Below are 12,542 nucleotides of genomic sequence, written 5' to 3' on the forward strand. Positions count from 1 at the left end.
TGAGTTACCCACAAACAGTGCCAGCAACATCTCACCTCTTCTGTGGGTTTCATATTGATATTAAAGAAAATTCTCAGTTGCACGTCTTCCTAGAAATACAGCTCCAACCATGATAAACTCAGATACATGGGCTACAAATTGTTTTAGAGATAACATTTGAGGGGAGGGGTAGGAGGAAGGAAGAGAGGGGTCCTTAAAAAATCCCTTTCAAAATATTTTCTTTCTTCTAAGTATTGAAAAGGCACAATATAACCCTTTCTTCTTCCAAATGATCTCACAGCTATTTATTGAGGGGAAATACCAAATGTTTATTTATTTTGTTTAAAGGAGCTTCTTTCGTCCTGATGATTCACGTCGATATCATCTTCCTCCCCAGGACAGAGGCTCTGAGACAAAGCCACAGCCCGAGTGATATGCCGGTGTCAGAACAATTCCTGTCCTGAAGGAGGGTATGCAACCTTCTCTATTCCCCCCTCACAGACGTCCTTGAGCCCTTGAGACGGATGTGAGCGAGTTTTTCAGGGCTCATGCAAAACAACCATCTAAACATAACAGATGACATCAGCTTGGGCTTTTCAATTCCTGGATGGCAGCGGCGTGTTAATCCAGCCTTCATCCTGGATTTCATAAACTAAAACAAGAGAGCCTGGCAAGAGGACAGCGCTGCTGCTGGGTTGAGGAAATTGATGACGGGGAAGCATGCGGGCAACCCAGTGTATAAAACTCATAAACGTGTAGGCAGAGGCTCAGCTACCACTTTGGACAGCTGCTTCCCGCCAGCAAAGACCACCCCGCCCGGGGGCAGCCAAGCCAGAGCCTTCGGGGAACATGAAGAGCCTCCTGCTGCTGGCCACGCTCCTGGTCCCTGCGCACCTGGCGGCGGCCTGGAGCACCAAGTATGCGGTGGACTGCCCCGAGCGCTGCGACAGCGCCGCGTGCAAAAGCAGCCTGCGCTGCAAGAGGACAGTGCTGGACGACTGCGGCTGCTGCCGGGTGTGCGCCGCGGGGCTGGGCGAGACCTGCTACCGCACCGTGTCGGCCATGGACGGCGTCAAGTGCGGCCCGGGGCTCAGGTGTCAGTTTTTCAGTGAGGAGGATGACTTTGGTGACGAGTTCGGTATCTGCAAAGGTAAAGGGTGACCTCTCCCTTCTCCCCGCCCCCCAGGGGAGGTGGGGCACACTGAGGGCTTTCAGCCTGCCTGGGAAGTGCGGAGGCTTTGCTGCCAAGGACAAGAGGGAAAATGCAGGTGGCTTAGGAAGGGGGCCCCTCACAGGTATTGTGACGGGGAGAGGGAGAGAGGAGGAACTCTGCAAAACAGTGGCCGAACCCAGGGTGCAGCAAGGCACAGAAAGCAACAGGGCATTTCACTCCTTATGTGGAGGAGATTTAAGAAAAAAGTTGCAGTGAAAAATTGTGGGACCTCCCTTTCTGGAAAACTTTAGGAACTTGATGGGTAATCTGTTTGGATGGTTAAGATTCTTTATTTTCTGAACACAGTGATTACAGAGGTCTGCCCTAGATAACCTTTCAGGGGTGTCTAGCCCTGGGCTTAGGGATTCTTTGATCTTGAAAGGGTCCACGGGTTGGAGGGCATCTCTCAAGATCAAATATTTCTGATGAACGCTAATGCATTTTGTGAAATAGGGTGGGCTTAAGTCATCTAACAGAATGACTCACATTCTTTAAAAGAGGGTACCCTGAAGTATAAAACAAACCCCATTCCACTTTATAAAGGTGTTTGGCCATCTAGAAAAACAGCAGATGGTTTAAGACAAGTAAAAATAACAGTAAAGAAAAATAAAAATGGAAGTCTGTAAAGAATGAGAGTTTACAGACTTAAAGAAGAATGTCATCAGGTTGAAATCATAACTAAACAATGTAGTTACACAGTTACACAATTTATTTCAGACTTAGTGACTGTAGTTTAAAATGTTTAGAATCAAAAGAATGGTGGTTTTAAGATACTCTATAAACGGATACCTCATGATCTCATCATTAAAAGCCATTATCAAGATGAAACACATATGCTATAACCCCATTCATCAGTTCTGTAATAAAAAGAAGCCTTTAAAACGATTAAAGGGACTGGGAAATTTATTTCTTATATTTTCTTTTTTATTTCATTCTTATGTTTTATGTATTTAATACAGTTGTTTTCCTTCACAAATCATAACCATTCACCATCGAGACAGTCTCATTAATTCACCCACCTTTTAGACAAATATGTTATAAATTAATTTAACTTTTAATCTATAATGTATACTGAATTTAGAAAATAAATTATTGGACTATTAGGAGAATCTTGTTTTTTGTCCCGTTTATTTTTGTTTATAACCAACAAAAGACAGAATATCGATGAAGCATTTTTTGGTGAACATTCACAAACATTTAGGCTGACCAGAATCTGTATTTTCTGTAAATCACAGGATTTCACAGAAGGAAATTAGGGAGGAAGCGGTTAACACAATCATACTATGATATAGCAAGTATACACAGTGGATTGCTTTCTCTCTTGGCATAAAAATCGCCTCTGTAAATGTGATTGTAAATGCAATGTCACCTCTGGGGAAAGAAACATTGCAAGGCATCTGGGATCTTTAGCAGTCGCACATTCTACTGAATGAGTGAGGTAGCTGTTAATGGAATAGATTTTTTAAATGTATTTAAAAATGTTCTTCCTGGCAGCTTCAGACTGCAAGTGAGTCTAATTTCGAACATTTTTCTCTCTGCTGGACATAGTGACCCTGCGTGAACCTCCCCAACTCTACTTAGGGATGTTGAGTTTTGCTGTGGGCAGACTCCCTCCTTCAGCTGTTTCACAGAACATTCATAGGAAAACTGTATACTTTAGCTGCACCTCCAGATGCTTTCTGAATATTCAGATGTTTGGCATTATGCTGCCGGGTTAACAGCCAGCCAGCCAAACACATTTTTACTGAACACCTGCTATCCAGCCAGGGCTATTCAACACACTGGGGGTTTCAGTAGAAGCACGACGGAGACTTTGGCTCATGTGTTAGTGTTCGATATCACCTAGAAACACAGTCAAATCCCGATCCTGTGTGCTTTTCTGCAAGAGGCTTTTTAGGATCCTTTTTAAGGATGGTTCTTCCCAACAGAGAAGCTAATGTTTAAAACTAGACTCCTCGGGGCCCCTGGATGGCTGAGTTGGTTGGGCGTCTGCCTTCAGCTCAGATCATGATCCCAGAGTCTTGGGATCGAGCCCCACATCAGGATCCCTGCTGGGCGGGGAGTCTGCTTCTCCCTCTCCCTCATGCTTGTGCTGTCTCGCTATCTATCAGAGACATAAAATCTTTTTGAAAAAACAACAACAACAACAACAACAAAACACAGATTCCTCTGTAATCTGAAGAGTTACAGAGAGAAGACTTCTAAATCTCTTCTAAAAATAAATTTTATTAACATCTACCTTGGTCACTCTGTGGGATATTCGATTGGGAAGGGCTCAGCTGCTTCACTACTTACGAGAATGTTCTCATGCCCAGAGAATAAATATTCTGCATCTATTCTACTTGGTTGTTAAAGACTGGGTCATCGGGGGGGAAAAAAAAAAGACTGGGTCATCTATAGAGATATTGCTTATGTCTTAAGACCCTGCATTTGTAATAAATGGGTTCGTCGTCTTCTCAGTATCGCATGTTAAGTCTGAGTATGAACATACTGAAGTTTGAAATGCTTCCAGATTTGGGGAGGTATACAGGTAAATTCTCAGCTCTCTTGTTTTTCTTAGTATGTTGCATCTTAGATCTGCAGAAGGATCTCCTAGTAAATCCTCTTAACATCCGGGGGAGTTGGGTAAATTGTGCTACCGTTTCAGCAGAGAAAGAGTGGACTGAGGAGGGATCACTTCATGGAGAGCCTCCATGACACCCTTCTCGGCCCCTGGCTAGGGTGGGTGGAGCCCTTTCCTATCCATCCAAAATATTACGTTGTTTGTGAAGACAGTGGATTCAAAGGCAGCATCACATCCTTTAAACTCTTTGAAAAGCTGATGTATGTGTCTGTTCCATTGCCCACTTCACTCAGCTGTCACAGGAGTCATCTAAGGAAATTATGAGAATGCACCTGTCTATTGGTATCTAAGGAGAAAGTGAACAGTCAGGGATGTTGGTTATGCGTAGCTGCCTTTAACTGAACTTCACGACAGGACACGGCAGTTGAGGTGTCCATGATCTGGTCTTAGTGTGTGATTTGTGACTTTAAATACCAACTCCCAAAACTTCGGTATTTTTTTTCAAGAATTGGATTTTACCTGATGGTCAAAATTCGTGAGGTTTTTTCCGAATCTGGAGGCCGTGCGCATAGGGGCTGTGAGACAGCAGGCTTGTACCCAAAGAGTGGCTCCCTCTCTAAACCTTCCCTTTGTCCTCAGACTGCCCCTATGGCACCTTCGGGATGGAATGCCAGGAGACCTGCAACTGTCAGTCAGGCATATGTGACAGAGTGACCGGCAAGTGTCTGAAATTTCCCTTCTTCCAATATTCGGTAGCCAAGTCTTCCAACAGGAGATTTGTTTCTCACACAGGTAAGAATTAATTTCAGTATAAACACTGGAAAAATAAACTCATTTTCAGTTTGAAGAACTCAAGAAATACAGATGACAAGTTTAAAGCATGGGTTTGAATAATTTTTTAAAAAATTTCCCCAGGGAGAAAGGGTGGTGGTTGAGTTTGGTTGTTGTTGCTGGTGTGTTTTTTTTTTTTTAAAGATTTCATTAATGATTTGGGGGATTATACATTTTTCCATAAAGTTTACCCTGCTTTATGAAGAATAAATATGACTGATTATCAAAACACCTGTAATAAGAAAATAACCCAGATATATAAAGTTCTTCAAATTCTTCAGTGATCTGTTTTATATACAAACTAGACAAAGCTACTTCTCTCTCAAGTTCGTGTAGAAAAAAATATACTCAGGAATTTATTGGATAAGGTTTAAGAGCCAAGATAGAAATTATAGAGCATTTCTTCTTCTTTTTTTTTCTTTTAACAAAATGGGAGTATTTAAATGGAATATTTCCAATCATGCATTTTTATGGATGTTGGAGAGGATGAGAGACAGTAACTGTGATTGAAATTTGGGAATTATCTCTAAGCCTTTGAATGAAATTGTAGTAATAGTCACATGATGCTTGTTCATGCAATGTGTATTTCGGATCCAGGTTGTTAAAATGTGAGAAATACAACATATCAGAGGGTGCTATGGACATATTTGGTTATGCAATAAATGGTTATCTCATGCAATAAACGTTACCATATACAGTATGGTAAACCTTCATTAAATTGAAAGTAGCCCATTTAAAACAACATGTAACCATGGAAACTGCAGTACCAACAAACTATACAGTTTTCTCCCTCCTTACATACAAATAGTTGACAATCCAAGTCCGTTTTATTTAGCTATTGTTTCTGGGGCTTTGCGCTCCAAGTTAACTAAGATTTGAAATATTTGGCAAATGTACTGATTCCCAGCTTTACCTCCTCCTTACACATGGATATAATTAAGTACTTTAAAAGAGGAAATACTGTATTTTTAAGTGAACTTTTATGTTGAATGTGATTATGCCCTTAAACATCAGTTTAAAAGGACCACCCTACCCCGCCTTTAAAAGCTGTTAGGAAGGTATCTTTGTGAAAATTTGATCTGGAAATTAAGATTATCGTTAATATTTTAAGTACTTATGACTGTCATATAGTCCTTGAAAAGCAAAATGGAAAAAGTTTGCGTTTTAAGTCCTAAAACAAAATTCCATATTGAGGTAATATTTACATAACAGAAAATTAATGATTTTGAAGTGAACAATTCAGTGGTAGTTAGTACATTAACAATGTTGCATAGCTGCCCCTTCGGTCCAGTTCTAGAACATTCTCACCACCTCAAAATAAAACCCCACTATCCATTAAGCAGTTGCTCCCATTCCTCATAATCCATTCCCCAGCCCCTGGTAACCATCAATCTACTTTCCAAGACCTACACATTTTTTTGAATGATTTGATTAATTCAGTACAGGTTTGAAACCTATTGTCTTAGTACAGCTAGCTGTGTCAAACACTTGCATCTTCTTTTGTCTCATCTTGCTTTTTTAAAACTTGTAGGCTACAGGGGCGCCTGGGTGGCTCAGTGGGTTAAAGCCACTGCCTTCGGCTCAGGTCATGATCTCAGGGTCCTGGGATCGATCTTACATTGGGCTTTCTGCTCAGCAGGGGGCCTGCTTCCCCCTCTCTCTCTGCCTGCCTCTCTGCCTACTTGTGATCTCTCTCTGTCAAATAAATAAATAAAATCTTTTTTTTAAAAAAACTGCAGGCTACAGAGCACTTTGAAGAACCACTTTTGTATTTCTCGTCATTCATTTATGGTGGCACCTAAACCTTTCCCACGGAGAAAGAATTGATTCCCTTGTGAATCTGGTGTTTAGGATGAATGTTTGGGAGGCCCGTAAGAACAGCTTTGGAATTACCTTCAGGAAAGGAACACCCGTCCCTCCCACTGCACACCCAGCCACACATCTTCTTCTCCACTGGACTTTGGTGCAGTCTCTTTCCCTTGAGCCTGTCACCCTCTGTCATTTGCATGCACATTTGACAGATCTCTTGACTACTATATAGATGCTTCAGACACAGATATTTTGCTGGGTGGAAGTTACATTACAGGTTACACAAAAAAATATTTCTATGCCCAAATTACGTATCAAGATTCTTGATAGAAATTCATAGGAAAAACATTTTCTGACCTAAGGTGTTTGCTTTCATTAGCTAAAGGGGCGGCAAAAGATGATTACTAATGTGATCTTGGTAAACCTTAGGTTCAGGCTGGAGAGCAGAATGTCCTAAAGCCTCCACAGAAGGGCTGCACTGGAGCTCCTCTGCTCAGTGGTGCATCGCCTCTGTTGGACTTGCCAGGGCGCATGTGCCACTGTTTGTAGGAGGAGGCTTGGGGGCTCAGTCTTGCAATAGACTTCATATCACCTCTGCACAGATCTGTTTACAAAGCCTTTGTCAGTGGTTCCAAGGTCCATCTGCACAGAGACTTCTTGAGGTCCCTTCCATACCCTAATTCCAGGAGCTTATCTTCTCTAGCTTTCTTCCCATTGGCTACTATATTCTTGGCAAGTGGGTTTCCTGCCTTCCTATTTCCATTTGTTTTTGTTGTTCTTGTTGTTGTGAGATTTCCAATTTTCTAAGTCTGGGAATTTGCAAGGCAACTTTTTTTAAGGGGAGCTGGGGACTGTAAGATCTGGAATATTTGATTACTTTGCACATATTCCTCTGCCGGAGTGCAATGACCTTACAGCATTCCATATTAAGACGTGCACTGTTGAAGCAAACACACCTTGCTACTCTCAGAAGCAGATAAATTTCACTTTGGAAAATTCTAAATATTATAAACTTTTATGCAGAACAAAAGCTATCTTTAGAAAAGTTCTGTCCTTTGATCTGCATCTGCTTTCTGGGGCCACACAATAAGTTAAGCCTTCTTATATACCAGATAGTATAAAATCTTACTTAGAGATCTATTGTTATATTTGCTCATTCCATAAGTATTTATTAAGCACCTACTATGTTTCAGGCACAGTAGCAGTGAATAAAGCAAAGCCCCTGCCTTCTAGGAGATGATATTCTAGTGGTGGAGTGAGATAATACATAAAACAAAACAAAACAAAACAAAACAAAAAAAAGACAAATGCATGTATAAGATAACGTCCAGTGATGATAGGTATATGAAGAGAAATCATTCAGGGGGTGCTGATGTGAATGGGACGCGCCGATTTACAGAGAGTGGGTGGATACAGTGAGCACAGACTCTTTGAATCTATTAAGGACTTTATTGTACGTCCCTTGTAATACAAAAGTAAGATAAAACTGTTCTTTGTCTTAGAGTTATAAATATCTGGACATGATTTGTATTCCTTCTAATTTCAGAGCATGACATGGCATCTGGAGACGGCAACGCTGTGAGAGAAGAACTCGTAAAAGAGAATGCCCGCTCTCCTGTAATGAAATGGTTAAATCCTCGCTGATCCTGGGTGGGATTTCTGAGAGAAGACTCTTATTTTAATGATCATTCGACACACAGCCAACATTTTAGGAACTGTCTAGATTATAGCATATGGACGTGTGATCTTGGGAGGCCATGTGTGTGGGTCCAGGAAAAAAAAATGTAGGCTACTAACAACCCATAAACGCATATGACTGAACACTTTTAGATATTTGTTAAATATTTGAATGCATATAGATTTGTTAAATATGTGTTTATAGTAATACCGAAGAACTGAAAATGCCATTTAGATAATCTTAATATGAGTGCAGGTCAGCCAAAGAGAGAGCTAGCCAAAGCTGAAGACCAGAGTGAGTCCACATGTCTGTGATTCGGATATACACTGATGTTGGGATACAGGATGGAGGGAGAGTTAGGAGTGAGAGAAGGGGGGCAGGGTTGAAAAGTATGATAATTAGGTCTTCCTTGTGGTAACATCAATAGAATTTAGTTGTGCTTCTTATTTACTTCAGAAAAGTCAACACAAAACAATCCCTGAAGGAAGTGGGATGTTTGAATCTTGTGGGAGATTGAGGAGCAGCCTTGAGTTGAGGCAGGTTTCAAAGGGTTGCTACTTGTCATGCCCAGCTTACCTTATCTGAGGGATGATTCTGAGGCAGAGGGCAAATGTACACTCTCATAAATTGTTTTAAAGAATGTTACACCAGACTGAGAGAGCTAGGTAGTATTTTGCCCACGTGGAGGAGGTGTGAAGGCTTTTGTAAACAATTATGTTAGTCTGAGTCACCCTCCATACCCATACTTAATCACCTTGAGAAGATGAATGAAATACTCTTTGTTAAAATGGGTAAAAGTTTCCAAACACCCAAGGTATGGTAAATTTATTATTAATAATTATAGCAATATTAATAGTAATAAGCATAAGAGAAACCTAGAAAAAATTAGTCATTATGGATTTATAAAATCTCAGAAAATGAGCAACAGAAGAAATTTATTTAAAAGTGCAGTGACTTAGATGAGTTTCAGATTTAAAGTAGAAAATGCTTTTTTAGGAAGTTTGGAAAAGAGTCAGTTTTTGGTAGGAAATGTCCACTTTAAAATATTGTTCATTTTCTTATTTTCCTTTCCTTTAAAGTTGGTTGATAAGTGGAATTATGTGTACACTTGGGAGGACCTTAGCACAAATAGGACTGTTGTACTAGATCTCGTTAGGAAATATTTGCAGAAGTATTTTATTTGGAGTGAAGATTATTTAAGAATTATTTCACTATTTACCTATATTGTATTCTCAGAGTTTGCCAACAGAGTTGTGAATGTGTGTGTGGGAGGGTCTTTGAATGTAAGCTGAACAAGCTGTTAGGATATGTTTTAAAAGGCAAAGTTTATGATTGTTCAATAAAAAGTAAGACAGCTGCTTCGAGTCCATTCGTAACTTTGTTAAATCATTAAATTATTTAAAAGATTCATCCAATGAATCAGAACTCTTGCATGCATATTAAAGGGAGGCTTCTCAACTGACTTTGCTGCTACAGATAAGCATTCTCTGTCAAAACTTGAGGCTATAATATTTATTTCTTTGCCTCACATTTTTGGTCTTCTTGTTCCTTACAGCTTCTTGAAAAGCAGGTCCTCACATAATATCCCATCCTATAGAGGCAAAAATAAAAGAAGTCTTCCATTAGTGACTGAAAGTGCTTATTCTTTAGAAGATGTAGGCAAAGACGAACATTTCAGTGCACATATAAAAGAATAGAGCAGGGAGCCTGGTTGGCTCAGTCTGTTAAGCGCCTGACTTCGTTTCAGGTCACAATCCCGGAGTCTGCTTATCCCTCCAATCCTCCCCCCTCTGGCGCTCACTCTCTCTCTCTCTCTCTCAAATAAATAAAATCTTAGGGGGAAAAAAAGAATAGAGTAGCATTTAGCTTTGTAGCTTAAGAGTATTGTAGCCAGCAACAGGAGGGGTTCATTCAGCCTTGTGATGGGCAAATTAGGAAAACATTTAAAGATTTTATTTATTTTACTTGACAGGCAGAGATCACAAGTAGGCAGAGAGGCAGGCAGAGAGAGAGAGGAGGAAGCAGGCTCCCCGCTGAGCAGAGAGCCGGATATGGGGCTCCATCCCAGGACCCTGGGATCATGACCTGAGCTGAAGGCAGAGGCTTTAACCCACTGAGCCACCCAGGCGCCCCAAATTAGGAAAACATTTAAATGAATTGACACAACGCTAAAAAACAGTCTATACTAGCAAAAACATCAATTTGCCTGAGTTAATCTTTTTCCTTTTTTTAAGATGGATGAAACTGGATGTGAATGAGATAAAAAGTTATATCAACATAAGATACTCAAATTATTATTAAATTAAAGCAATGATTTAATCAAATCAAATAAAATTAAATTAATCACTTTAAATTAATTAAGTTAATAAAATCATTTAAATTGATTAAAGTAATTTAAAAAATTACTTTACCAGTGTGCTGTGAGGTTCAGGACATGCTATCAGAGAGTGAGGTTACTTAAAGATCCCCCGACTTGGCCTGAAGCACAGGTCACAGCCCAAATATCCCTTGGGGAAGGGTAGATCGTGGAACAAAAGGGGACCATGCCAGAACTTGCATCTTCTCACACTCTGCAATAGGAGAGACCATGGGCAATACAATGGAACAAAGGTAGGCTCATCTGCTCTCAGGTGCAGGTATGTTTTCTAGCTACCCTGCTTCCTGGTACCGGGACCTCTTTGTGCCTTTCATTCCAAACACTAGTCCTTGTCTATCCCACATTGCTCTGTAGCCTTCTGACCCTATTCTTCAGAGCAACTAATTGAAAATCTTTGAATTTTGCACTTTTTGATTACAATATTTTTGAGCATGCTATTTTAAACTATATGCATATCATAGGATCAATGCACTGTGTTTGTTATGAAATATATACTCAAAGTGGAAATTTTTAAGAGATAAAAAATAAATATGAAGGGGAGTTCTGAGATGTTTTTTCCTGCACCAGTATGGACATCCCAGGAAACATTGGAGAAGTAAAAGAAAATGCCCTATGTCAGTGGTCTCCAGTGAGACTTGACCTCATTTGATATTGAAGAGAAACCAAGCTGGCACATATTCCACACAATAAATATTTCTGGAATGAATGGATTAATAGATGGATGATGGATGGATGGATGGATGGAAAGATGGATGGATGGATAGATGGATGAATGAAAGTGTGGTTTGGTAGATAGATGGATAGAAGGGTGTTTGGGAAGAAAGATGGGTGAGTGAGTGGATGTCTGGAGGAACGAATGAAGAAAAGAATGAATGAATGAATGAATGAATGAATGAAGCAGGTGACAGGCCTATCTCCAGCAGAGCAAGTGGAGCAGAAGGCCTCCCATCCCTTTCACCTGCCAGCTACCATCTCCCCAATGGCTATTATCCTGCCTGTCGGGAACTGAGGAGATTGAAAATTATGGGGATATATGTGACAGTCAGTGTATCTGACAAATAGGGTTGCCCAGAAACAGGGAGTGCTTCTCCATCAGGCAATGAGGACATTACCCGTGGTAACAAAAAGTGTAAGGTAATTTTAGTGGTAGTCAGATTGAGTTGTCATTTTCTGTGAAAGGCAACTGGAGAGGACTGTTGTTTCCATCTCATATTTTATTATTTTCCTTTATCCTGAAGTCCCTCAGAGTAAAGGATCAGTAGATATAATTCAACATCACATAGATATTTGGAAGGAAAATCGATTACTTCTGATCATCTATAGTTGGTGTTAATCGTTGAACGAAGGCCTGGCTTTAAAAGGGTACATGTCACAGACCAGCTATTCTCTAAGTTTACTATGCATTAGAATTTTCTGGAGGCCTTGTTAAAATAAAAATTGCTGATTTGATATGTCTGAGATGAGGCCCAAGAATGTTCCTTTTTAACAAGTTCCCTGGCGATACAGACGCTGCTGGTTCAGGAACTGCACTTAGAGGATCACTGGTAAAGGGAGATCTAGACTTGCCTAGAAAGGAAATAAACTAAGGAGTGATCAAAACCAGTCATTGCTGACCTTGTGAAAAGAATGCACTGCTTCCTAACCAGCTGATACTTCCTAACCAGTTGATTAGGAAGTTGATTCAACTTATTTTTGTTGTTTAAAGATATTTCACTATTTAAGCAACTGCGAGGGTTGAAAAATGTCAGAGAAACTTTAAACCATGGGAAGTTGTCAGGGACAAATAGAAAACCATCAAAGGAGGCTGGAGGTGGAATTAGGAAACGGTCAAGGGGTGTGTGGTCTCATCGGAAGAAAGACATTCCAGAAGAGTGACCGGGGGTGCTATGTGTCATGAAGAGATCAGGCAGATCTAAAGAGTCCTCAGGAGGTCCCCGGTGACCATAAGAGAGCCGTGTCCATGGAGAGGTCAGGGTGGAAGCCTGAATGAAGTGTACTAAAACTGCATGGCAGGCAAGCACTTTTCTAGAAGGTCATCTGGGAAGGACAGAAGGACAGTTAGTTTGCATCTAAAGAGAAGAGCACCTAGATA

General features: G+C 40.5%; 1 protein-coding gene across 2 annotated transcripts; it reads left to right on the forward strand.

Moving 5' to 3' along the window:
- Positions 1-828: 828 nt before the first annotated feature.
- ESM1 (endothelial cell specific molecule 1) lies at positions 829-9,425 on the forward strand. Of its 2 annotated transcripts, XM_044241257.1 has the most exons (3): positions 829-1,129; positions 4,395-4,547; positions 7,942-9,425. In XM_044241257.1, the coding sequence occupies exons 1-3, from the start codon at positions 829-831 to the stop codon at positions 8,037-8,039; spliced, it is 552 nt and encodes a 183-aa protein (XP_044097192.1). In that variant the 3' UTR covers positions 8,040-9,425. The 2 variants fall into 2 exon arrangements, with proteins under 2 accessions (XP_044097192.1, XP_044097194.1); XM_044241259.1 differs by lacking the exon at positions 4,395-4,547.
- The last annotated feature ends 3,117 nt before the right edge of the window (positions 9,426-12,542 follow it).

This window comes from Neovison vison, chromosome 1 (assembly GCF_020171115.1).
Source record: "Neovison vison isolate M4711 chromosome 1, ASM_NN_V1, whole genome shotgun sequence".
NCBI classification, from domain to species: domain Eukaryota; kingdom Metazoa; phylum Chordata; class Mammalia; order Carnivora; family Mustelidae; genus Neogale; species Neogale vison.

Coding starts and splice junctions, on each gene's coding strand:
- ESM1 (XM_044241257.1), top strand. CDS start 829: ATGAAGAGCCTCCTGCTGCTGGCCACGCTCCTGGTCCCTGCGCACCTG. Junction 1,130..4,394: donor CGAGTTCGGTATCTGCAAAG/GTAAAGGGTGAC, acceptor CTTTGTCCTCAG/ACTGCCCCTATGGCACCTTC. Junction 4,548..7,941: donor GAGATTTGTTTCTCACACAG/GTAAGAATTAAT, acceptor TTCTAATTTCAG/AGCATGACATGGCATCTGGA.